Source organism: Lissotriton helveticus, chromosome 10 (genome assembly GCF_964261635.1).
Source record: "Lissotriton helveticus chromosome 10, aLisHel1.1, whole genome shotgun sequence".
In the NCBI taxonomy this organism is placed as follows: Eukaryota; Metazoa; Chordata; class Amphibia; order Caudata; family Salamandridae; genus Lissotriton; species Lissotriton helveticus.
The window spans coordinates 230,210,078-230,235,087 of NC_136071.1; the positions used below are offsets into that span (position 1 = coordinate 230,210,078).

A 25,010-nucleotide genomic window follows, 5' to 3' on the forward strand; every position below is an offset into this window, starting at 1 on the left:
GCGGGCGGGAGTGATTTTGCCGCGACCATGGCGGACGGTACCCGTTTCCGTCCGCCATCCTAATGAGCCCCTTAGTTAGGAAGCTCCTTGGAGTTTCTCCCACCCACTAGCTAGTGCTAGGCAGAAATGTTGTACCCTGAGGTGCCTCCTTAGAACACTTTCTGGTCCTGCTGAAGAACAGAAGAACGCTCTACCTGCTGTCTGTGATATTAGAGCAGCTCTGAAGGACTGAGCCTGCTCCCCCTTGTACCCAGGAAAAAGAGGTGGACTTCATGGCTCCCTTGGCTGACCTTCTGCGTGGCTACAGAGACAGAACAAGCAACAAGAGTCCTTTTTCCTAAAGTGCCCAGCTGACCAGTGGGAACTGGACTTGGACTGGACTTTGCTTTTGTCCTCTGTCTGATGTACTGATGGTCTCCAAGTGGCCTACCCTGAGTTTCTCTGGCCTTAGTAGTGTGCTCCCGGCACCAAAACAAAGTTTGAAACTTTGAAAAAATGTTGTACTCATCTCCAGAGCCTCAGAGGTAACTGCCTGTAAAAGTATTCAACTGGAGCTCCACAGCATCGGTTTGAATTTCAGCCTTGTCCCACCCAGAGATCTCCGCAGCTCTGAAAAAAATCCAAATTCCCATTCTGCGTTGGCATTTAGTAGATTTTTTCAGCCAAAAATTAAAAAGCTCCAGAGTGACTGTGGGACCACCCTGCTTTCTTTCTCCAAACTGTGGCTCCACAGCAGTGATACAGTTTCAACTTTGACCTGCACAGAGAGTATTTTCGACCCACAAAAAGTGACAAAGTCCCTTAGTGAATTAGAAAAATACACAGTGGTTCTGTGACTCAAATTTGTACCAAAGATCTACCACCACACTGATACCTAATCCACTAAGGTTGTGGTAGTGTATCAACTAATGTAATATAGACTAAAAATACAATAACATATATATATATATATATATATATATATATATATATATATATATATATATATATATATATGTAAATATATATATATATATATATATATATTCCTCGGATTCCCTCGCCACCTCTCCTTTTTCGGCGGAAGTCACGGCACCACAGCAGGTTAGTTACAAATTATATTTATTTACAACACCATTGTGCAAATGTGCACATGATTATATACACATCTAGAGTTTTGTAGGCAGGATAACTACGGAGTATGTCAATGTTTCGACCCAAAAGTAACTAAACCAGTGGTCTAATCAGGACAGAGTTGTCTGACAGATCCTACAAATTGAAAATATGGCCCTTAGTTGTACAGTACATTATTTATCTGGTGTGATAGATAGTGGCGTTGACCGCACTAAAATCCGCATGATATGGAAATTACTGTATGCTTTTCCCCTGTTAAATTTCGGCAGGTTTGACCTGCCAAAATGTAAATGAAGGTTTAGGTATTTAATGCATCTGATAATTATTAGATGCAATAAATAACTCTCAACTCGTAATTCCAACACCCGTGCAAACACCCACTTGCAATCCGACCCACAGTATTCTACCAATAACCAATAGTAATACATGGAATTTGTCGCTCACTCACGTGATCTCCTCATAAGAAACTAAACAAAGTGAAAAATCATAGCGTCTCCCGGAAAGCCAAGTTCAAACATCCTATAAAAGCCCCTAGTGGACTAGTGCATCATGTGTATTATAACATGTGGGGAGCATCACTGCCATGATTCTAAAGACAGCTCAGTTCAAAACGGTACGTGTCGAATGGAACAGGAAGAATCCGATACGGTGAGCACTGTAAAAGAATGCCCAGTGTAAAGATCAAAGCATGCGTCCGAGGGACAAATCCTTGTATTAGAGTAATGAGCAATATGCAAATAGCAAAACCAAAATCAAGTTAAACGTTCTCATATCATTATTAGAACAATTCTCATTGTAAATCGAAGACCGTTGTATATGTCATTACATGCCCCAGTGGAAAAATGTACATTGGGCAAAGTAGCCAAGTGATCAATCAGAGGATTAGTCAACAACGGTGTAGAATAGAAGGGGCTCCCCTGGTGAACCATTACCTGGACGTGGGGCAAGATTTGGACAAGATGTAGTGGCAGGTGGTCGAAGTAGCCAAACTGGATCAATAGGGAGGTCATATGACTACATTGTTGACAGGGATAGAGTGCAATTGGACAGATCATTTGAAGATATTTTAACTTGAACTCAATGATAAGAATAAACAATAATGTCATGATGCTGTGAAATAATACATCAAGTTGGCAATGTATTTTGGGCCTCTAGTTGCTTTTAGTGATATACTACCACAACCGTAGTAGATCATGTACCAGTAGGGTGTTAGATCTTTAGTACAAATTTGACCCACAAGACCATTGTTTATTTTCTAGAAAGCTGCCCCGGATTCCGGTCTATGGGTCGGTCCTTGTTTTTGGTGTATACCTTTGTGAATTAGGACTTAGATATGCTTTCAAACTTGAACTACCAGACTTTTCTGCAGGACCAATCCACTTGTTGTATCTGACTAGGTCTCCATCGTGGTTGGCCTCCTATCACGACTAGGTCCCATTCTACAATTACCGTTGTCTATCATTGATGCTTTGAGCTTTTTGTTGCTATTTCTACTTAAGACTTTAGAAAGTTATATATGTGATTCCCTTATTGTATTTTTGTCATTTCAGTTTCATTTTTCTCACTAGATTTTACTCTGCTGTTCTAATTTGGTTTGGGGGTTTTGTTTCTAGGTGTTTTGACTTTATTACTGTTTTGGTACTGCATAAATACATTAAATCTTGCCCTAGGTAAGGGCTGGGACGCTTACTCTGAAGCAGCTGCAAGCTTTAGAAATCCTATTGTATTGCATTGTATTAGGTGCTCTGTGCCATAGCTACTAGGAGACTCAGCTCAGGTTAATTTAGTAACTTCGAGGTTTCAGCCTGACAAGAGTTGTGATTATTCCTTAAGGTAGGTAGGTGTTCAACTTCTTACAAAATGCGTCCCAACAAATTGCTAGCAGCTGAGGTTATTTTAAGCATTCCACCCATCAAATTCTGGTTTTTATAAGCATTCAGGTGGAAGGTGCTGTTGGCTGCCATTCCTATCAAGCCAGTAAAGGTCTAACCTGAATGACACTCTAAGCATAAACAAGGAACACAAAGGAAAATTGATGAATTCACACCCCTTAGAGTGGTATTGCATCCTAACAAAGGCACATTAAGTGGCAAGAACAAGTAGAAAGACATTAGCCTACTTTTTTACATTTAAACTCAAAGGCTATGAAACACAAAAAGATCCTCTAGATTACAAATTTATGGGCATCTGTTATTGTCAATGCCACCATACACCCTTTGGTCATTCTTTGTGTGAAAAAGGCAAAAAAGCTTATCTCGCAGGACTTAATCTCACCTTATAGCAATATGCTGTGCGTGTTCTCTATGAGTCTGTTACAGTGAGTGTGTGCCCTGGTGTGCCCTGGGTTTCACACTGATTGACCTACTTAATAAGTTCCTTGCCTGATTTGATTTATAGAGCGATGGCGTGAAGTCCATAAGGTCTGACTCCATTCTGGGTAGATACCCAATTCCATCTTGGACAACACATTTGTTTTCAACCGAATCACTACCACATCTGGTATGAACACTAATAAAACTAATGTTGTCCACCCTTATCATTCTTATCATTCCTAGAACTGAGAAAGTGTCAAGTCCTTCAAATAATGACCTAGATATAACACGTGATGCAATACCCAGCCGGAGACAAGTCCTCGCTTATCATAATGTCAAGGACATCAAAGGAACATGCATAGATAAATCATGACAATGATGATGATAGCAATTTATGATGCGCACAGCTACTCCAAGGTGTGTCCCGGCGTGAAGCAGCGAGATTGAACTAAGAAAGAGGTTTAGGTCTGCACAAAAGCCAAGTTTTGGGTATCTTCTTGAACAATGCCACATCACTTATAGTTTGCAGCTCCAGAGGAAGCTGATTCCATGCTATCGATCAAATAGTATGCTAGAGACCTTCCTCTTGTTCTAGCATGCTGAATCCTGGGGATCTCTTCCAACAACTTATTGGTTGATCACAGCTGTCTTGTGGGGTTATAAAAGTAAAATCTGGCTCTAAGGTAGGAAGGCCCATTGATATAAGGCATCATCTACTTCAAGAGCCTTAAATTTGACTCTTACCCTGATGGGCAGCCAATGGAGTGCCCGCAAATGTGGCAAAATTCATGTTCTCATAGGGACATTTAGCAGGAGATGGGCCACCACATTTTGGATCACTTGGAGTTTGTGCATCAAGAACTCTGGTAAGGCAAAATGTAGTGCTTTGCTGTAATCGATTCTGGATGTTATCAACGTCTGAATGACTGTTTTCATAACTGAAAAGGATAAGAGAGGAAGAAATTTCTTAAAGGACTTCATAATCCCAAAACAAGTGCTAACCAGCTCTTCTTCTTGAGGTCTGAAGGACGACAGCCTGTTAGTAACTGTAATACCGAGAATTTTAACTGAATCTTTCTGGGGTTCTGGGGGAGAAGCATCATCTGGACAAAAGGTTTGCCACCTGTAACCTGGTGTGATCTTCCCAAAGAAAAGAATTTCTGTTTTCTCTTCATTGCATTTAAGTTGAGCAGTAGCTAACCAATGAAAGACAGCAGTCAAACATGTTTTAATCTGTCCAACCTTCAACTTATTCCCTTATCCCAAGAGAAAAGCAGTTGAATATCATCCACTTAGGAGATCACTTTAACTCCCAAATCTTCTGTTAGTTGCGCCAGAGGGGTAAGATATAAATTAAAAAGGTTGGGACTCAGGGCAGAGCTGTGAGAGACTCCCACCAATACATCATATGGGTTAGAAGAGCATGGAGGAATCCAGACTTATTGGCTTCTCTTAGCTAAAAATTATGTTATGCAGTCCAAGGACAGCCCTTTTACTCCAATAACCTGAAGACGGTCCAGCAACATCGGGTGGGGGACCGTATCGAATGATGCCGATAGGTCGAGAATAATCAATACCGCCACTCCCCTGGCATCCAGAGTTCCTCTAATATATTCTAATGTTTCGACCAGTGCCATCTCTGCACTATATCTAGCTGTAAAGCCTGACTGGCTAGGATAAAGCTAATTATTTGCTTCCAAAAAGCTGGCAAGCTGCTTATTCATCTGTTTCTCTAAACTTTTAGATAGGGACGGCAGTGGGGAGATTGGCTTATAGTTAACAAGAATGGCCGGATGCCCTGTAGGCTTTTTTTATCAGCGGAATCTTTTTTGCCTGCTTCCACACACTGGATACTTCGGCCCAAAATCATCAAAAGGGTGTAGTCCAAATTGATGTCCCTTCATCTCGCATTCCTTAAAGATGTGTCTAAGACACCTCTTCTGGCACCTGTTATTTGTATCCAACATTCATAACACTATGTTGGCTTTTATCCCTGATACTAATTTAGTATTTAAGGACCACCACTCACCCCGTTAAGTAGAGAGACACTTGCCCCAGGCCATAGATGGAGATAACCACAGCACCAGATTCCATCTTGACAGAAGAAGCCTCCAACAAAACTACCCAATGCTCTGCAAAGCATTCCATTCTGACTTCATCAAGTGATGCCAGGATTGTGTTCGTGCACGGACGCAATCTCCTAGCTCTTGGCTTTGTGCTCCAAATAGCTGACAACAAACCCTGTTGTCCAGGTATGCGCACCACCTCCGAAACACAGAACTATTATTTATTCATCTGCCTGAACTAGCATTGCACTTAGAGATAGCACATTGCGAGTGTAAGGGATGCAAATTTGGATGTTACGATTTTTCCCTGTTTTCATTGTTAACGAAAAGCTTGGCTGTTTATTATTATCATCTATGATTTTAACAATAATATGTACACTAGCTCTCTGTATTTTAAAATAACTATTTTTAAATAAATATGTTGAAATACATATTCTGTTTCCAATAATCTTGAGTGTGCAAATCATCAATGAACAATTGTTTGGCTTACCTGTTAGTAACCCAAAGCATTAACATAACCTCACTTATTTATTGGGTGGGGTTCTGCCAGGCTACAACAACCTGTTTCCCACATTCAGTGCTGGTGCATTCAACTAACTTCATTCGTGCCACTCGCAGGTATGAAAACAAACCTTGCAGAGCTCAGCCAAACCACTTGATTTTGACAGTAAGATACCTGAGTTTGAAAGGACTAGTAATCTCATGGTTTCAACCCGAGATGAGCATGATAATTCTTGATCTATACCTTTCCATGAGACCTTTCTATGACATGTCTGCTGTCATGAGATTTGTGATCCAATGGCACTTGCCATAAAGAATGCAACCATATTGTGGACACCCCACTAACCGAGGCCAAACTAACTTGCACCAATGTGAATTGAACTGAAGTAACTCTTGATTCAAGAACTCCTTTACTTGAATGTGTTCATTAGATATCACTAGGGATCATGAATGGGGCTGATATGAATTAATTTCAATTTCTTTACAGGCAGTTTGCATCTAACAAATGCTGTAAATTTGTAGTGAATTGTTTTGCAATTAATTCACCATTACCTTTTTGTGAGATTCTAAAAAATTCAATTTTCTTAAAAAACATATAAATGTGTTTTAAAAAACCAATGAGTTCCTCACAGAAGTATAAAAATGTGAAAACAAAGGTTTCTGTTAGGTTTAAAGTTTGGACAGTGAATACAATATACCGTCCTTACCTGTCATTATCTGTGATTTATTTTATGTGGTTTATATATATAACTGTTACAACTTCCCATCTGCAACTGGCTTCTAGGGAACAGCCTGACAGGTTACGGGCCCTCAGTGGAAGGGGATTACACCAACCGCACTATTTAAGTGGACAGTATGATGTGTTTTTTCTGCTGCGGCCGTGAGGGACAGAAAAAAAAATGATATTGACTCTTCGGCCCAGGGACAACCTGCCTGAGTGTGGTGGTTATTTGTTTTTTTACCCAGAGTGGGAGTTTGTTAGTGGAAAACAAACACTTCATAATGGTTTAAGGACAGCTACAAAAACTTGTGGAGGCCATCCGCCAAACATTTTGTACCTTGACAGGAACAACCATGACAAAGGTTCTTGTTAAGGTACAGAACTCACTGCTGGGTCAGCAGTGATCTCTACGCTTTGCAGATGGTAGTCCATCAGGGTGATGGATATAATGTCCTCTGCCACCATGATGGATTGTTGTGGGGTTCAACAGGGTCTATGCACAAAAGCTTCAATTTTACAAGGTAAGGTTCAAACTTGACATCTTTTAACCACTTGCATGCTAATGACAAGGTGAACTCATCATGGTGCACAGTTAAGCTGTGCTCATGACAAGGTCAACTCGTCATGTATAAAGGGATTTACAAATATGCAGCACAGCACGGGAAAACCCCTTAGCAGCCAAGTGGTTAAGATGGTGACTTTTATCATTCTTTACATGTACATGATAACGTACTCGGAAAGTGTTCTGCTTGCAACGCACATTTCTTAAAAAGCATTTTATAACAACACTGTACATTTTGCTCAAGGTTAAAGTACAATTAGCATGTTGCCCTTGTATTTTTTTGTCTGTTTAAAGACTGCTCAGAATCAGTAAGACAAATAATAACATTAACAAAGGACCTCAGAGACAGTGCAAATGGAACCGGTTTTCATTATATAAACTGCTTCTGGGCTTTGGAGTGTTAGAGGAGCACTTCCATGGATTATCCTGGATGCTCACCTGTGTCTGATTGCCAGCCCTGCTGACTTCCATCCCTATCCTGCAGAGGACAGCAGACTGTTCTACACCAGACTGGTTACAGGATACATCACATATAGAGGCAAATGGGGAGTTAGGCTGCTCCTTGAGATCTGGCAGAACGCACCTCTTACTACGCTCGCTACAATATAGTCAGTGTTAGGTAGGGTTATCATTATGATATGTATTTATATAATCACTGCAATGTTATAATGGTTGACTTATTCATCTTCTTCACCATTCTTGTACAGCTGATAACTATGCTTTGTTTCCTTCTACTGATAATTGCAGCTCATGTATTTTTCACAAGAATCAAACTGCTTCAATAAATATTTGAAATGCCAATTTGCGTATTTCTTGTGCCTACCTATTAGCATGCCTATGGTCACCACGAAAGGGTAGATCTGCTTCTATGATTTCCTTGGGGAAGTCAGAGTGGTCATGTTCTGAGGTTGCAGACACCATCTGGTAGCCTGTCAGGTTTAGGGGTCCAGGCGGCGCTCTGTGAGCTATCCAGGAATTGGACCAACATATTCTGATTATATGCATGTACTCAGTCCCCATATTTTGACACATATGTTGATCAAACACAGTCTTATTTGATTAGTAGAAACCGTACAACAGTATGGAGTACTGTCCACCTACCTCTAGATCTGTCCCTATCTATGTTCATGTTCATTTATGTGGTACAAATACTGCCTTGATGCGTTTAATGAGTTGCAGACTTCGAATGATATTCAGAATATCTTGATAATGCCAGCAGGCTGATTGGCCATTCACCTATTCAGAAGCATGTCCAGTAGGCCTGCAGCATCAAAGCCTCCAGGGCTGGTGTCCTGTTGGTTTTGACCTTCTCAACCAAATGCGATGACTCGCGTCCCCCACACCCCACCTCCTCACTCTGTCACCAAATCATGGGCTTCCCAGCAGAGGGCAATATTCTTAGTAGTATGTCTTAAGGTCAATGTATTCAAAACGTTTAGAAGTGGGTGACACGTGTGTTGCAAAACTCCCTTCCAAAACTCAATCAAGTACATAAATGAAGGGCTCCTCACATTTCACTTCTACACAAGCCCTCATGACAGATGAATGTTTGACTTAGGTTCAGTGATTGCAGGGCTGCATAGCATTACCTCTGTTGCAGATGCCCTGCCACTGTGCTGAGTTGGAAAAAGTACAAGGTGATACACTTAAATCAAAAAATCCATAATAGACAAAACTCATTGCAAGGTGCCACTGGTCCACCTTAGCACAGTGACAACCAAAGTAGTTTTTGTGGAGGCATATGCCATATGATTTGAAACTAGGTACAATCATATGCAGCTTGAGTTGTTGGTTGCACATCCTAGTTGTCCCCTGCTAGTGGCACGACTAAGGGGGCCACTGTGTGCAACATTAACTTTGTATTCAAGGTCTCCAATATTGAGCTCAACCGGATCACCCATAATAATAAACAAACTCTCCAAAAGAACACTTTAGTCATAATAGTGCACATTAATTCAATACAGCTTAGACATACGTTGCAGTTGGACCTTCATAAAGCTCAAAACAACACTCTACTCTCCAAAAACCAATGTAAATATCCAATGCAGTCCATACCACAATAAACTAGCACCCATTCAACACCCCACAGCAAAACTGATTCAAAGGAATATTGTTCAATTACCCCATACACATCCTTCAAGTCAGACAGTGCACATACGAATTCTTCTGGTGACATATATCCAAATTGGTAACCATCACCACCTACGCACACACCAAGCAAAACTACATCCACACATATACATGCAAAATTAACTACACCTATCCTACCGATAATGTTACACAAAAAGAAAACAGACTCAGGTCTATGACTGAATCTTCTAGACAATTGTCTGAAGGTACCTAACCTAACAGCATTTCTAGGTCATACTAATGGTAGCACTGCACTATTCAAATCACAGTTACCCTAACATAACTAAAGGATTTAATAAAAGATACAGTCACTTACTCCAGCTGGGTCAGGTCTTCCAGTGCATCTTCTTCAACATGTTCGCGGTGCCCCATGGACGGCAAGTTGCGGATGGAGTGCATCTAAAGAGGGAAAAGCAATGAGCAAAGCGGAACCGTGAGCATGCAGCATCACATCAGACACACTTACCACAAATAGACTACGGTCTTAAGAAACAAGCAAGCCATCAAAAAGTATAAACATGTTTCTAAATGGATACAGTCATCAGTACTTTGTTTACATGTCATTTAGTTTCAGCACGCTTTGAGTCTTCACGGTTGCCACTAGGTAGAGGTATGCAACATATACAAAAAAACATTGTGTACGTACTGTAACCTAATCCATATCTATGACTAATGCAACACAGACACTGAGGAACTAAAGTACTATATCTTGAGGTACAGAGATTTATCAATGTGTCATCTATGGTAAAGCATCTGTTACCTGGCCACAAGCTTTAGCAGCTAATGCTCTTCATGTGCACAATTTAACATGCTCTCCTATTACATGCACAATGGATGATGTACCTTCTTTATCCCAGACATCCAACGCACTTTCTTACCCTCACTGGTTTACCATTCCATGTACTATACTGCTAGAGAGAGGCTAAAATACAATTTCTGTGTTGTGGACTGAAGTTACTATTAGTGACGTATGATGCACCAACGTAAACATAACACGTTATTGATTCTAAGTAATAGCTACAAGGTCAGTCTATACCTGCAACTGTTCATTGAATGTATATCATTACTGGACCCTTCATACGTACACTACTTTATGCATTGGTTGTCCAAGGTAGTAAATGCATGTATTATTAACCAAATTCTTTGAATATGTTGCAGCATATATCAAGGTTTATTCAATACCCAGACCATCAAGAAAAACACTAACTGCGTGTTACTAACTCTCTCTCCTGAACAAGATCAAGCCATGTGACTCTCGCAGAAACATTTTACACCTCTGGCACTCCAAAAATTTATTTTATTCTATTTTTGTGGTTTCATAGAGAAAAGTATAAGGTCCCGAGGCCATCACCGTGCTTCATGTGGCAACTATGATGACGTATTAGGATTAACAGTTCTCTGCAAAGAATAACTGAACCCATATAGGGTGTAGTGAGGTACAACCCAAAATAACAAGGAGAATATATAGAACATTTCCAAGAATAAAACACAGAGGGCCATATTATCAAGAATGGCGATAACATTATCGCCGCTTTAGCGGCAGGAAACTGCTGCTAAAGCAGCGATAAGGGGCTTGATAATATGCCCCCTTGTGAATTCCCATAGAAGCCCAGGTTCACACCAGAACCTGGTGCACTACATGTGCCAAGGGCCTGTAAAGCAAGCACTACTAGTGGGCCTGCAGCACTGATTGTGCCACCCACATGAGTAGCCCTTCAACTGTCTGAGGCCTGCCACTGCAGAACCAGTGTGCGCAGTTTTAAACTGCCATGTCGACCTGGCAGGGTAATCCCTGAGTCCAAACCATTTTAATGTGTACATCACACCTCTCGTCCATTTGATAAGCTCACATGGGTTCTCCGTATGCTCATATGCGAATGAAACCCAACTTGTAGTTTCAGTCTCTTCAGACCCAAATACGGTACCATCCCAGTTTTAGCGCATGTGTGTCCGATATTGCTTAAGGGATTGCCCAGAATGTTTAAAACCTGAACTCTGACAGAACAGAGGTGTTGCAGTCGGTAACAGCAACACTCTAAGGAACAATTCCTGGTGGCCGCAAAGTATAGAATCTCTGCCAATTCCAGTTCAGAAGGTGAAAAATTTGGGTGTGGTATTCGACAACAAACAAACTTACTTTTGTCGATCACTCCAATCAAGTAACATCTTCTTATTTTCTAATGCTAAAGATTTTTTTTAAATCTTACCATATCTGGCTCTTAAGCTCAGGAAAACAGGGATCTCAGAACTGGTCATCGTGAAGATTGACTATTGCAATGCCCTACTGGTGGAAGCCCAATCTTAAGCCTTAAAAAACGACACACTCTTCAAAATAAAGCTGCCAGAGTTTTGGTAAATCGCCCCAAATTTTGTTTAGTATCAAAATCTATCAGAGAACTCCACACGCTCCCTGTTAGGGCGCACACTCAAGTCAAAACTGTATGTTGGACCCATAAGGGACTTCACCAAAAAAGTCCACACTTTCTTCAAGGTACTTTCAAATGGTACCAACCCAAAAGAACTTACGGTCAAGCGCAGCCAACAAAGTGGAAGTGCAGAGAATAAGGAAAGTAAACTGGGGGGAAAGAAAATGTTCCTTCCCAGCTTCTAAATGGTGGAATGAATTACCGGACCATCTTAGGTCTCAGCGCAACCTTTTAAGATTCAGGAAGGAGCTGAAAAACTGCTTAATTTAATGTAGGTCAGGTATTTCAGGAAATTGGATTCACATCACTTTATGTTGTTCAGGTAGTTCTCTGGATACTAGCACCAAGTCACCAATTGGTATTAGGGCACTTTACAAGACCCTATAACATAGCATCGTCCCCGTGCATTGACGCATCCACTGTACTGTCAGCTGGTCTGTGTGACTCCTGTCTCCGGCCCATGCTCCATTGCGGTTGGACTGAACTCTGGGATTTGCTCGAATCAAGCATGACCAGATAGCTTCAGTGGAGCTATTGACTTCGAAGCACTGCATTTTTATTTAATCTTGCAAAATTCATATCTTGACCTGTACATGTTGGATTTTTAACGTTTTGGTCATGTTTTACACAGATCAGATGGTGGTCTCGCTGACTCAGGCACCTGAGATGGCGGCATCCAACTTCACGGCCTGTCTGCAAGAACTGGCCACATGGATGGCAATGAATTGTCCGAAGATGAATGACAGCAAAACAGAGGTACTGGTGGTGGGTAGGGCTCCGACAGTGTGGTCCTCGGCATGCTGGCCCCAGGATCTGGGACCAACACCTACGCCCTGTGTCCAGGCAAAAATCTGGGAGTCTGGCTAGACTCAGACCTCTCTTTTGACTATCATATCAGGTGGGTGGCAGACGCTTGTTTTGGGGTTTTGAAGGTATTGAGGAAAACGCTTGACCTTCTACCCGCGGCGGCCAGAAAGACCATGGTCCATGCCCTGGTGATGTCGCGCCTGGATTATGGCAACATTCTCTATCTAGGTGCGACGACCAAGAGTATCCTCCGTCTGCAGGGAGTTCAGAATGCGGCAGCCCGCTTAATTCTGAGACGACCTAGAAAGTCCTCTGCAAGGGCAGCTCGGGCGGCACTACACTGGCTCCCAATTAAAGAGAGAGTCACATTTAAGGCACTGTGTGTCTGTCACCGAATCCTTCAGGGGAGCGCTCCACCTTATCTATCTGAGCTTCTGATCCCCTATGTCCCTATTCGTCAGTTAAGATCAGGTGGGGTGGGTCTGGTGTGTGTACCTGCCACCAAGAAAGCGAGGATGGGGGGTCGGTCCTTCCGCCTATTGGCAGCCAAACAATGGAATGCGCTCCCGGTGGATCTCCGGTTGGAGGTCCACGAGAGCCGCTTTAGGAAAAATTTAAAAACGCACCTCTTCCCTCGTGACATGTTGGGCAGTGGGGGCGGCTAGCACCTCTTTGGTTACTGCACCGCAGCGCGGGGACACACTGTTCCTAGTGTAACCATTGCGCTTTATAAATGAGCTAAATATATAAATAAATAAATATTGGCTATTTTGCTAAACTGGGGTAGAGTACTGTGTGGTGCTTGCACTGTGTTACTCTGTTTGTGTGTGTGTGCACGAATACTTTACACATTGCCTCTTTAGGTTAGCCTCACTTCTGTGGCAAGCTACCACACAGTGAGCACAGTAAACGTTTAGTGTGTACTACACTTACCCTGACTAGAGTGCGGGTCCCTATTTGGACAGGCTGCATACCTCTACCAACTAAAGAACCCATTTCTAACAAAAAATATACACATAATTTACATATAGCAGTTAAAGTGTTCACAGTAGAGAAAGAAATACAAAGACTGCCCTGTGAGAGACGGAGAGTCAGGGTAAATATATGGATATATGGTTGTCAAGGTCAACCATACATGATATATGGGAAAGTTATGGTGAATGTTGGTTGAACAGTAGTCCATGGTCAAGGAAATGAAGAACTGTAAAAAAAAAAGCTAAAACCTAGAAAGAAACCTCTTTTTTCAGCCAAAATATGGAATAATAGTTTATTATGCCTCAAACTTTGCCCTCTTCTGCTGTAGTCAATGAAAGATCTCAAGACAAATCTCTTCAAGAGGCTTCTAATCAACCAATAAAGGCCATCAGTAATCTTGTCCCATGGGTGAATAAGAACTTCCCTACCGAGTCCCCCTCCATTTGTCAGCTAGGTTTACACTGTACACCTACCTCAGGAGTCGGTCGGAGACCCAATGTCTGGGAAGGCTGCCCCCACCCAATATTTTTAGACCATTATTTCGCGGTGTCTAGTGTGGTTTCCACCCAATCTGCCCACTTAGGGGGACAGCACGACTGCTGGGTCCATTCTGGGGCGGTGGCATGGCCCAATGCCTGGACGGGCCTCTTATATCCCTTTTATTTTTTCAACCCTGTTCTCTTGGGACTAGTGGACATACCTCCCCCCTCCCCCTACCCCCTCACCAGCCGTTGGGTGGCAAAGTAAGGGTAAATCAACATTATCTCTTGTGTCCCTTGAGCTTTCTGCCTGCCTTGGTGGGGGACAAATAGGCATAATCCCTCAAAATAGCACACCAAGGGGGCAACATTACTACATTTGGGGGGGAGAGCCCCTGTGTTGGGAGGGTATTCCCAGTGTCTAGTTGGTGGATCCCTGCTTGGGGATCGGAAAACCAGGGTGATCCCCAAGCGAGCATTCATTTCAGAGAAGTACTGCTGAAAAGGGGACTGTCCAGTTTCCAATGGTATCCCTCCCATCTTGATCAGTGCTAGGGGAGCAGAGTTATAGTTGTGCAGTTAACCCAGACATAAAGAGTTCAGCTCTTACAGACACTGTCTGTGAGTTTTAATAGGTGTGCAAGTTGTTCATTGAATGTGGGAAGCTGTGGACTGGCATTAACAATTCGCCTGGTCAGTCATTCGGATGACATTATGTAATGTGGCTATTTACAGACTTTTGAACCACATGACCAATGTAGAGGTCGTGGCTTCCACAGTTCAGCAAACTGTATGTTCTTTAGCACGTTACTTTGGGACAGATGCACTAAACGGTTTTGCAATTGCAAACCCTGCTATTCACAAAATGACTATGTCTGCAACCGAATAATTTATTTTTGTAATGTCCAAAACCCATTTTACTAGTTTGATAAATGTTTCTGACTTGTAAATGGGTAAGAGGAAGGAGCGTAAAAGGTGAAATCCTTCCAAACTGCAATTTTGTGAGCAGTGTATCAATGGATTGCCCTCCCAATTCTGTTCGCAAACCATTGTATACTTACGGAACCTCAAAGGAGGGTATAACTGATTTGCAAAGGAGATGTGATCCCGTGGCCTGAGTAGTGCAAGCAGTCCTAAAAATTTTCTTTGCTTTATGGGGCTGTATCATGAAGGCTCTGTGCAGAACAGAACACCTGTTTATATGTGCTTAAGGCGTCTAAAGTTCAAACACATTACTTAAAATTTCACCAAGAAACAAGTCGGAAATAGTGACCAGGGATCGGCACTTTGTTTCCAGCTTGTTCGGTTTAAAGTTTATGCATTAAAATCAAATAAATTCAAAGTTATGTGTTAGAACTACAGATTTTCTTCATGATAAATTTAGTACTACAAGTACCAAAATGCAAGGAAAATAACAGGGTGAGCTGATCATTCCCGACATATGATATCTTCAGAGCGCTGAGCAACCCAATTCTTCACGGCAAGAATGTCTCTTTCTCGCTCGCAGTGACTACCACTCATTCCAAACTGTAAACTCTGTGAGGAAGTTGGCATGAAAGGCTAATGCCCTCATTTAGACCTTGTCGGGCAGCCCCCAGCTTGCCAGGACATTGGAGACCATGGACTTTGCTGCTCTGATGGAGGGTTGCTTGTTAAATTTAGAGATCCCCAGCAAGGCAGGTGGGGCCACTGATGTGACAGCCCCAATGAAGGCACTGAACTTTGGGTACCTGTGCCGGCTAGCCAAAGTATTTTGTTCTCCCAAAGCTGGAGATGGTTCTTGAAGAATAAAATAACAAGTCTCCAGTGCATTTCGGACCAATAAGTACTCCATCAGGTGGTACACGCTTCATGTAGAGTACTTCAATTGTAAATAGATCAGAAAAACGCCTACATTAATCAACAGATGAATCAAGGAGCTCATATTTCAAGTCTAAAAGTTTAATTAAAGCTGTAAACAAAACATTTAAAAGTAGTTACTGTGTGATTCGATTTGTGTACAACACTAATCCGGTCTTACTTGCAAAAAATTCACAGTGAGCACTGTATACAATGCACACCATGTTCATGTCATCATGTTCCCACAAGCGCTGGAGTCACCCACTGCTTCTAACTGCGGAGCTAAACACACAGGAGAGTCAAGAAGCCTTCAAATAATGGACTAATGTAAGCAGGTGGAAGCACCGTGTATTGAGAAAAATAGCTAACGGTATAAAAGGTGTACTCCAGTTTTCTGTTAAGTGTGCAATATCTTCAGAAAAGACCTTTTCCCGTTGATGGGTGCACAGAACCAAGTGGGCAGTGGGAGGGCTTTCGTCCTGTAATTCAGAATGCGGTTTAATCCACAAACCATAGTGCAAGGATCTAGACTCATTTTTAAAACCTAATTTACAAAACATAAGATCATATATCAGGTGTACTGATGTGAAATTGCGAAACAGAAGAAAGTCGGTTGATACCATTGCTATGAATGATGTCTACGCCCCATCCCCCACTCAAGAGGGACAGAAGCTGAGGAATGGACATTATAATAAAATTAAATATTTTTTTTTTAGATCTATACAAAGAGCAACCAATCTGCATTTCAACGTTTGATGAACATTAACGAAATAGCAACAACAAAAGAGCATCGGCCTCCATTTGAATGATCACTAGTGGGGACTTTTCCTTGCAGAAATTATGTGGATTTTAATAATGTCATTGTGGGCAACTGCGCCCTACACCGACACAATGGCAATAGAATTGTACATAAATTACATGGGAACTGTGACAGTGGTAATTGTATCTATTCCCTTAAATTTCCAAGTGGATTGTTGTATGTGGGCAAACTTAATTTCCGAGTGTTGGAGATGTCATTCTATCCCCAAGTGATAACGTCAGAAAGAGATTTCTTTAAAGGGAAATCACATGGATGGAATTGGTGGGTGCAATCCAACCAAGAAATACTGTTTAAACGATGTAATGATGATGGCGTGTTTTTGTAATGCCTTCATATGATGGACACTTGTGTTTGTTATCAGGACAAAAGTTTGTATGCAATCTGTCTTAAGGCATCTGTTTTATTACATGCCTTCCACAGAACATGAGGATTGCCTTTCATAAGAGTGCAGTGCAGTTGTATATACAATGCATAATTGGTGGTATCACTGTATCTAGTTCAGACCTGTTTTCACTTGTTTATGCATTCTTCCATAATAGTGTGATTGTGTTCTACTGTTTTTCGTTATCATGACACTGGTTTGTGTAGGTTTTTGGTCATCACAATGTAGCCACCTCAGTTTATTGGATCATGACTGTCACTTCAGCACCGGGTACGGGAACTGCCATCAGTTCGCTCTCACGAGAATATGGGCAAGCAACGTCCTTCTGAACACCATTAACAAACAGAGCTTTTATACTCGTGTTTACCGCATTCCCCTTTTATGAGACTTTGTACGCAAGCTTCTGTTTAACTGGTCATGACAGAAACATCTTCTAGTCTGCTAAATGTAGAGGACCTGAGTACAAAGAAAACAGCAATCTGAAGATAGCGATATTTTGTCACTCCAAGGTGGCAGCCGTAATCTAAGCTTCCAACAGGAATTCAGAAAGAGAATGAGGTACCCGAGGCAGATATGGTCTGAAGGGATAATCTGATAGGACAACATTACTTTCTGAAACTGATCTTAGTTCTAGTGTAAAAGATACAGGCAACTCACTGATGGCAAATGGAAAGGTTAATACTCACACACAGAGCTCTTTTCACCAAGAAGAAGGCCGCATGGCCCACAATTTACCTTTTAAGTCAAGAATTGGGCATTACCACAAAAAATCTGAATAATGACATGTCAGTTGCTCTCAGCCTAGTGGACATATGGGGTGGACTCAGATGATCACATGGACTCTGTTGGTGAATCTAAAAGCATGCTCAAATTGGATAATTTGCTAATCCTATTCAATCATGGGATAGTGTGATGGATAGTCCCTGGGTGAAATGAGAAATGACTTAAACCCTCGGGCCCAGTTTAGAGAGATAGTAAAGCCCTTACATAACATCAATTCATGCAAGGACTAGAGGGTTACTGTAGCCTAGTATGATTTGTCACAGACTGTCCTGGTTGGATTTCTTAATTGGCCTCTCCATACTTGGAATTAAATATGCTCTATGATATCCTAGTTTGTCTGACTTGTGCAACAAGCGCGTGAACACAGGGTATCCATATTTCCTGGGGTATACAATAGGGCTGACCGCTCTCTCCCCATATTGTTGCTCTTTATCTGGACCTTTATTTTAGTCCAATCCTGTTAGTAGACAATTTTATGGAATGTCAGTTAAGGTCTTGGTTTATGGTCAGCATGTGATGACCTGTGCCACTGCCATTGATTGTTTGGGTGACTGTCTAAATCAGGATAGATTTCAAGTTGTAGTATCCGAGGTTGTGCAGACACTGTTGTCTACACAACAGTGGTGTAATCCTACAAGCAGAATATGTGGGTTTTTAAATTCCAAGCGACATAGACAATATTTAGAATGAATTATTGATAGGTAAGTTTTAAAATATGTACTTGACTCATGAGGAGATTATTAGGATTTCCATTTTTCTCATTAGATAATGAAAAGTAGAAAAGATTGCTTTATAACCAAAATGCATATATCTTTTTCACTCACTACTTTTATGAGCTCCTGAAGAGTGTTTGTAGTCGCTTAGACTCAGCCATCAGAACTTTTGTCTAGGGATACCAGGAGCCATTCAGGACTTTGTTTTTCAAAAAGTTTTATTTATGGATATCGCCACGAACAACAGTGTGCATAGTCAATGATTTTGTTGGAGAACAGTGAGGTACACGGGTCCACTGGTATCTTAGTACAACATAGTCTTAAGGGAGAATAAATGCGAAACATAAGTAAACATGATGTATATTAGTATATGGTATTATTAATATAAAGTCACATTTTATAAAATGTAATTACAACTATGATGTAATTCAAAGAGCGCTACTAGCTGTGAGTACACACATAATCTAGTTTATATCATAGAGTGCCCTATAGAATGCTGTTTGCTGATTCATGATCTACTTTGCGTAATACCACAAATGATTACTGGGACATAGACAGCATGTGATTGACAAACTAAAGACATGAGAAATTGGGCTCTTGGCGCACGTGACTGACAAACTAAAGACATGAGAAATTGGGATCTCGGCGCCCCCCCCCCCCCATATACTGCGACAAGCCTCTATACTGCATAGAGGTCAACACGACCCTGGGCACTACAGACCCCCCTGCCATCACTTTGGGGCCTTACCTGTTGGTTTCCTGGCCTGAGCGATGCCCAACGAGGGTGTCCCATAATAACTGGCTGTGTCTGTGCCACAGCTATTGGACTGCATTGTGGGGGGCCCTCTTTGGATCTGCTTGGCATAGAGAGCAACAGCAGATTATGGTGGCCCTCCCCCGACTCATGGGTCCCCTCGGTACCCAGGTATTTCCCCAGGAAGACCCCCATACCTGCACATAACCTCTGATGCTGCAGATTCAGGGTAGCAGTGAGGATTGTGTTACTGGGACTCCTGGTGCCACTGGTTTTGGTCAAATGTATCGACTTGGGGAAGCCTTTCCCTGCACCAGACATGGGTTGTACACAGAGAACCAGAGAAGACACCCCGCTGAGCACCCTCCAAAAGCGGGGGACGGGACGCCTCCAACATGGACTCCAAACTTGATAAATTTCTGGCAGCGATCAATTCTACTGGTGACTGCCAGGAGGGTAAGATTGACTGTATTGCTGTGGAGATTGGCCTTTTTCGAAGGTGGCTGGGAGGGTGATGGCCTTAGAAGCGCCAGTTCAGAGAGCGCCACCTCAAGGAATTAATAATCAGGAAGGGAGGGCCCGCTGCAACAATATCAGGGTCATTGGCCTGCCGGAGGGAGTGGAGGGCGACACGATGCTCGATTTTTTGGAAGCCTGGCTCCAGGAGGCTGTGGCCCCTGAGGGACTATCTAAATTCTACATCTTGGACCAAGCACACTGCTCCCTGCTTCTGCTCCAATGCCTCGGGGCCCCACCCCGTCCAGTGGTGGCCGGCCTCCTCCATTTTCAGGACAGACATTTTTTTCTTCGGATTGCCAGTCTCAATGGCCCCTTCATGTTTGAGAATGCTACAGTCTTATTGTATCCAGATTTCCTCCTCCTTTTGCAAACTCAGCACACCTCGTTCCTCCCCATTAAGAGACAGCTCTGTGAGTTGGGGTTGCCTTACTCTCTGCTCCACCACATACGATGAGCTGGTAGTCTGCCACTGGGCCTGACCTGGGAAAATGGAGTAGAGAACTGACTAGATGGACAGATTGTGAGATTGAGACTTAGGATGGGAGGAGGCCAGAGTAGTGTAGAGGGTCTCCATTTTACCAGACTGGGATGCGATACTGGTGACTTGCCAGAAACTGGACGTCGAGGGGAGGTTTTTGTCTGGGAGGCACACTTGTTGGCGCCCCGACCAGACTCAGGCAGACATTACAATCCTCTCATGTTATTGCTGTCGCTGGGGCAGAAGAACCCCATTCTGAGTGACTGATGATAGGTTAGTACCAGAGTGTTTGTGGGATGAGCCCCACTGTGGCTTTTTTTGGAGACATGGGGTCCATATTTTGCCCCCGGGCTGGGACAGCACCGAGAGATGCCTTATTGGTGTTCAACAGAATGCCCAGTTCATGTGTTTCCTGTATCACTTTATTCAGCATTTCATTTATATTGACTGGGTTTGGGCATATCGGTTGATCTATGTTACTCTGTGTGAACACATCTGCCCTTTCTATCTTTCCAATTTTTTTTCTCTTTCTCCCTTCTTTTGCTTACATGTAACAACTGTTTTCTTTGAAAATGACAATAAAAATATGTATTAAAAAACAATTATATGGATTTAGGAATATGTAAGGGGCTACATCACATTGTCTGTAGTCTGTCTTTTAGTAGGATTAGAAACATCAGTTAAGACATGTAACATCTGCACGATAAGCAGATGTTCACAGATATGGTAGATGCTATAACACAGTGTGATTGCTTTGTGTGCATTTCAGATTTCCTGTGCTTTTTGGTGATGGGAGTTGCATATGTATGCAATGTGCATACTGGTATTTATTGTGCATTATATGTATTTCCCTCGCCCAGAAGAAATCACTGAATACATCCGAATGATGAAATACCTGTTGGCTGGGAGTAGGAAACTGAAATTGACAGAAGTTCTTTAGAAATAAATAGAAGATTCTGAAGAATGCATTTGTGAACTAGTTTAAAGGACATTTAACCCTTGAAATAGTGTCGACATTAGCTTGTATAGGTTTTGGAACTTCAGTTTCTGCTTGGAGAATAAAAGAGTAGCTGTTCTACCTATTTGCTGGGCACTAAGAAACGGACAATACACACAATGGATATCATAAAGAAACTTTTTTTTTAATTACTGCAAAGTAAGGAAAGCTACCGATCTTCACCGGTCAAACAAACAGATGGCACGTCTGCGTCCCGAGGCTGAATAAATAGGTGCCTAGACGAGGACTTGACCGCCAACCCCGTTAAAAGAGAGATGGCGTAACTCACCACACTCCAGGCACTGAACATGGCCGATAAAATGTGTGTGCAAGTTTGCAAGTAAAAAATAAAGCAGCCTAGCAATCACAGTGTTCTAAAACATTAAAAAGACTTGTAGGTGTAGGGCAGGAAAGTCAGATACCTCAAACCATATGTGCAAGGCAAGAACCACAGATTCTCGATAAGTTGAAAAAATACCTCAGCAGTCTAAAGGTGCAGGACAGCTATTCAAAGGTTTCTAAAGCCATATGTCAAGGAAAAGTAAGGTAAGCTTCCATTTTCCATAGCTGTAGCTCAGACAAATCAAACTTATCTAAACCACTGGTGAAGGAAACGTCGAGCAAGCTCCCCTAAACCACAGGTTCAGGAGAGAAAGAGCAAGATTCTCTAAACCATGGAGGCAGGTTGGGGTAAGAGGTGTTTTCAATAAACAATAGGTGCAGGAAGTGTAGTTTTAGGGGCCCTTAGCCATAAGTGCAAGGCATGCTAAGCAAGCTTGGTTAAATCATGGGGAGGGGGCATTGCTGGCTTCTTTATATCATATACACAGAGCAAGAAGAGCAAGCTTATGTATATCACAGGTATGATGTGTGGAATGAAAACGTCTTGAATCACAGACACAGATCAAGTTTTCTTGTATGGTCGATAGAAGGCAGGCCAGACAAAGCAAGCATCATTAGATCAGTTAAATCAGAGGAACAGGTCAGACTCTGAAAAACCACAAGTGCAGGGTAGTAAAAAAAAAAGGTTTCTCCAAATCACTAACCAGCATTTTTCTCCAGATTCTGATGGCTGGAATGAATCACCTACCAGTGCAAAGAGTAAAGCAGAGATGCAAATTCTCTCTAGCAGCTTGAATTCAGGATAGTATATTTGTAACTGTTACCAAAGAATAGTAAAGGCAGAAGCCGAGGTAAGGGGAGAGCATCTGATGGTGTCCTAATTCTTATCTCTACCAAGATCGTCAAGAGATCATTGGAGGTTATAAATGTATCAAGTAGCCTCCAATTTTCAGTGGTAGAAATGGGTCCGAGGAACAACATTATCAGATACTTTCTACTTATAAATGTTTATATTCACTAAGGACCATTGGCAAATGCATTCCTGGCTGGAAATATTTGAATCTTCCTTCCAGCGCCTGGTAGCAAAATATCCAGAAGCAGTGATAATAATGGCCAGGGATGTTAAGGCTCGTCTCTTCCCTGCACAGCAGGACCTGCAGCTGGAGGAAGTGTTGGATTTTTATAACATCTCCCCAGCAGAGTTCCCTCCTGGTGTCATTAAAAAGGAGGCAAAAATGTTGAGTCAATGGCTGGCGAATCATGGCTTGATTTATTTAAATGGAAGTTATAAAAATGATTCGCCAGCAGCAGTAACTTTCCGGCAGGGCTAGTCTTTAGGCCCTATTGACTACATATTTATATGTCTCTTTGGCCTTTCAACCTTTTTAAGGATATTGAGGTGGCAAAATATAAGGGAAGTGACCACTGGGCAATTATAGCAGTCCTTGACCTGTGTGAGCCAGTGTCCCCCGAGAAGGCTTTTGCCCTTAGAAATATCCTTGCAACATAGGCTCTCAATATTCCTGGAACCCATACATTTCCACCAGTTAGCAAACCTTTAATTAGAGAAGATTGGTATCCCCCCTATTTACTTAGGTGATATTATTGTATGGTACAATAAAATAGTACAACAAGTTTTGGGCTGTCTCACAGTAAATATATGCGGGAAAGGTGTGCGAGCATACCCTCGTATGAAGGGGGTGGGGGGCTGGTTTGATTCTGATTAAAGAGAGTTGAAACGATTGGTGAGCCAAAGTATTGGGAGGGCAAGGCACCATCCAAGCTCCTCGGCTTCCCAGGAATTGCTCAAGCTTAAACAACAGTACAAATCTCTTGTGCAGTCAAAAAAAGCCTCCTTCTATCATAGTAAGTGGGATGAGATGCAGGAAATTATCCTCCTCAAGGATCAGAAGAAGTTCTGGGCAAAGGTCAATGAGTTAAGAGATCAAAGTAGATGTACTCTCATTTGTAGGATCCCAGACGCCCAGTGAACTATTTATTTGAAAGACCTATATAAGGGACCCACTGGCCCAGATAGGCTCCATAGAACTCTCGATCAAAAACTTCCCATAGTTTGGTTCTCAATAAGGGAAGTAAAAGCGGTCATCGAAAGAGTAAAGCTCTCCCATTCTGCTGGCCCTGGTAACACCCCAGCAGTAGTAATTAAAATGAATAGTGTTTGGTGGGCCACGGTCTACTCTTCCCTGTTTAGCTGGATTGCCACATCTGGTCTTTATCTCCTCTCCTGGAAAGGCTCAATAGTGAAACCGATTTGGAAAACGGGAGTGGTATAGACCCCATACACTATAGGTTAATCAGCCTTCTCGATATTTCACCAAAGATTTTTTCAAAGAATTTTTTATCGAAACTTGAAGAGTGTCCAGCAAAACTATGAGAATTTCAATAGAGCAGTGGGGCTTTTGGGAGGGTCATTCCACTATAGATCATTGTTTTGCATTATGGGCCAATATTCGGAAGGGCCAGGAGGAAAATCAAAGGCTGTGCTGCTGTTTCGTAGAATTCAGGACAGCCTTCGACTCTGTGGATAGGGATATCCTATGGGGAAAACTTGTTGCCCGGGGCTCCCGTTAAACCTCCTTACTGTACTCCAATCTTTGCACTCTGGTAATTGGGCCCAGGTAGACCTAGATAAGTCGGATCGCTTATCTCAAAGAATCACCATTGACAATGGCCTCCGCAGGGGTGTGTTTAGCACCCCTGCTTGTTAGCCTTTTTTTAGCCGACCTCTCCACTTTTATTTACCAATCTAACTCCTTTTCCCCCAAAATCTGGAAACAGCACATTGCTTGCCTGCATTATGCAGATGATCTGGTGTTATTGGATTACACCTGAGGTTCCGTGGTTTTCGGGACCGGACTCCATTTTGTTTGCGTTGTTCATAACGCCATTTTGTGTTGCCCTCATGTAGGCCTAGGTAGCAAACGAACTAAGGAAGTTGCATGGGCCTCGCTGCTCATGTACATATTAACATGCCCTTTTCTGACTTGTGAGTGAACTGCAGGACGCTGATCTCTTCACCTGAAACTGACCCTTCACGAAGCCAATTTCTCTAGTAGATCATTGTCTGAGTTTTTCAATCACTGTTCAGGACCTCGTTAACCTTTAGTTTCCTTGCACATATTTTATCCTAATCAACATCTGAATTGTTTCTTTCCTTGCGACTTTTCATTACATGGGTAGTGCTTTCAATTATGGGTTTGTCCGGCTTGTGGAAATTGAATTTGGGACATTCCTAATAATTAACTTTTGGGTTGGGTTACTGTAAATTGG

At 42.2% G+C, this 25,010-nt stretch overlaps 1 protein-coding gene across 1 annotated transcript in view; it reads right to left on the reverse strand.

Moving 5' to 3' along the window:
- Positions 1-9,804, reverse strand: part of MYO15A (myosin XVA) — a 1,426,381-nt gene extending 1,416,577 nt beyond the window's left edge. Inside the window, exon 1 of the mRNA XM_078662701.1 lies at positions 9,722-9,804. Within this exon, the coding sequence (XP_078518827.1) occupies positions 9,722-9,804 (83 nt within the window). The remainder of the gene's footprint in view (positions 1-9,721) is intronic.
- Between the last annotated feature and the right edge of the window lie 15,206 nt (positions 9,805-25,010).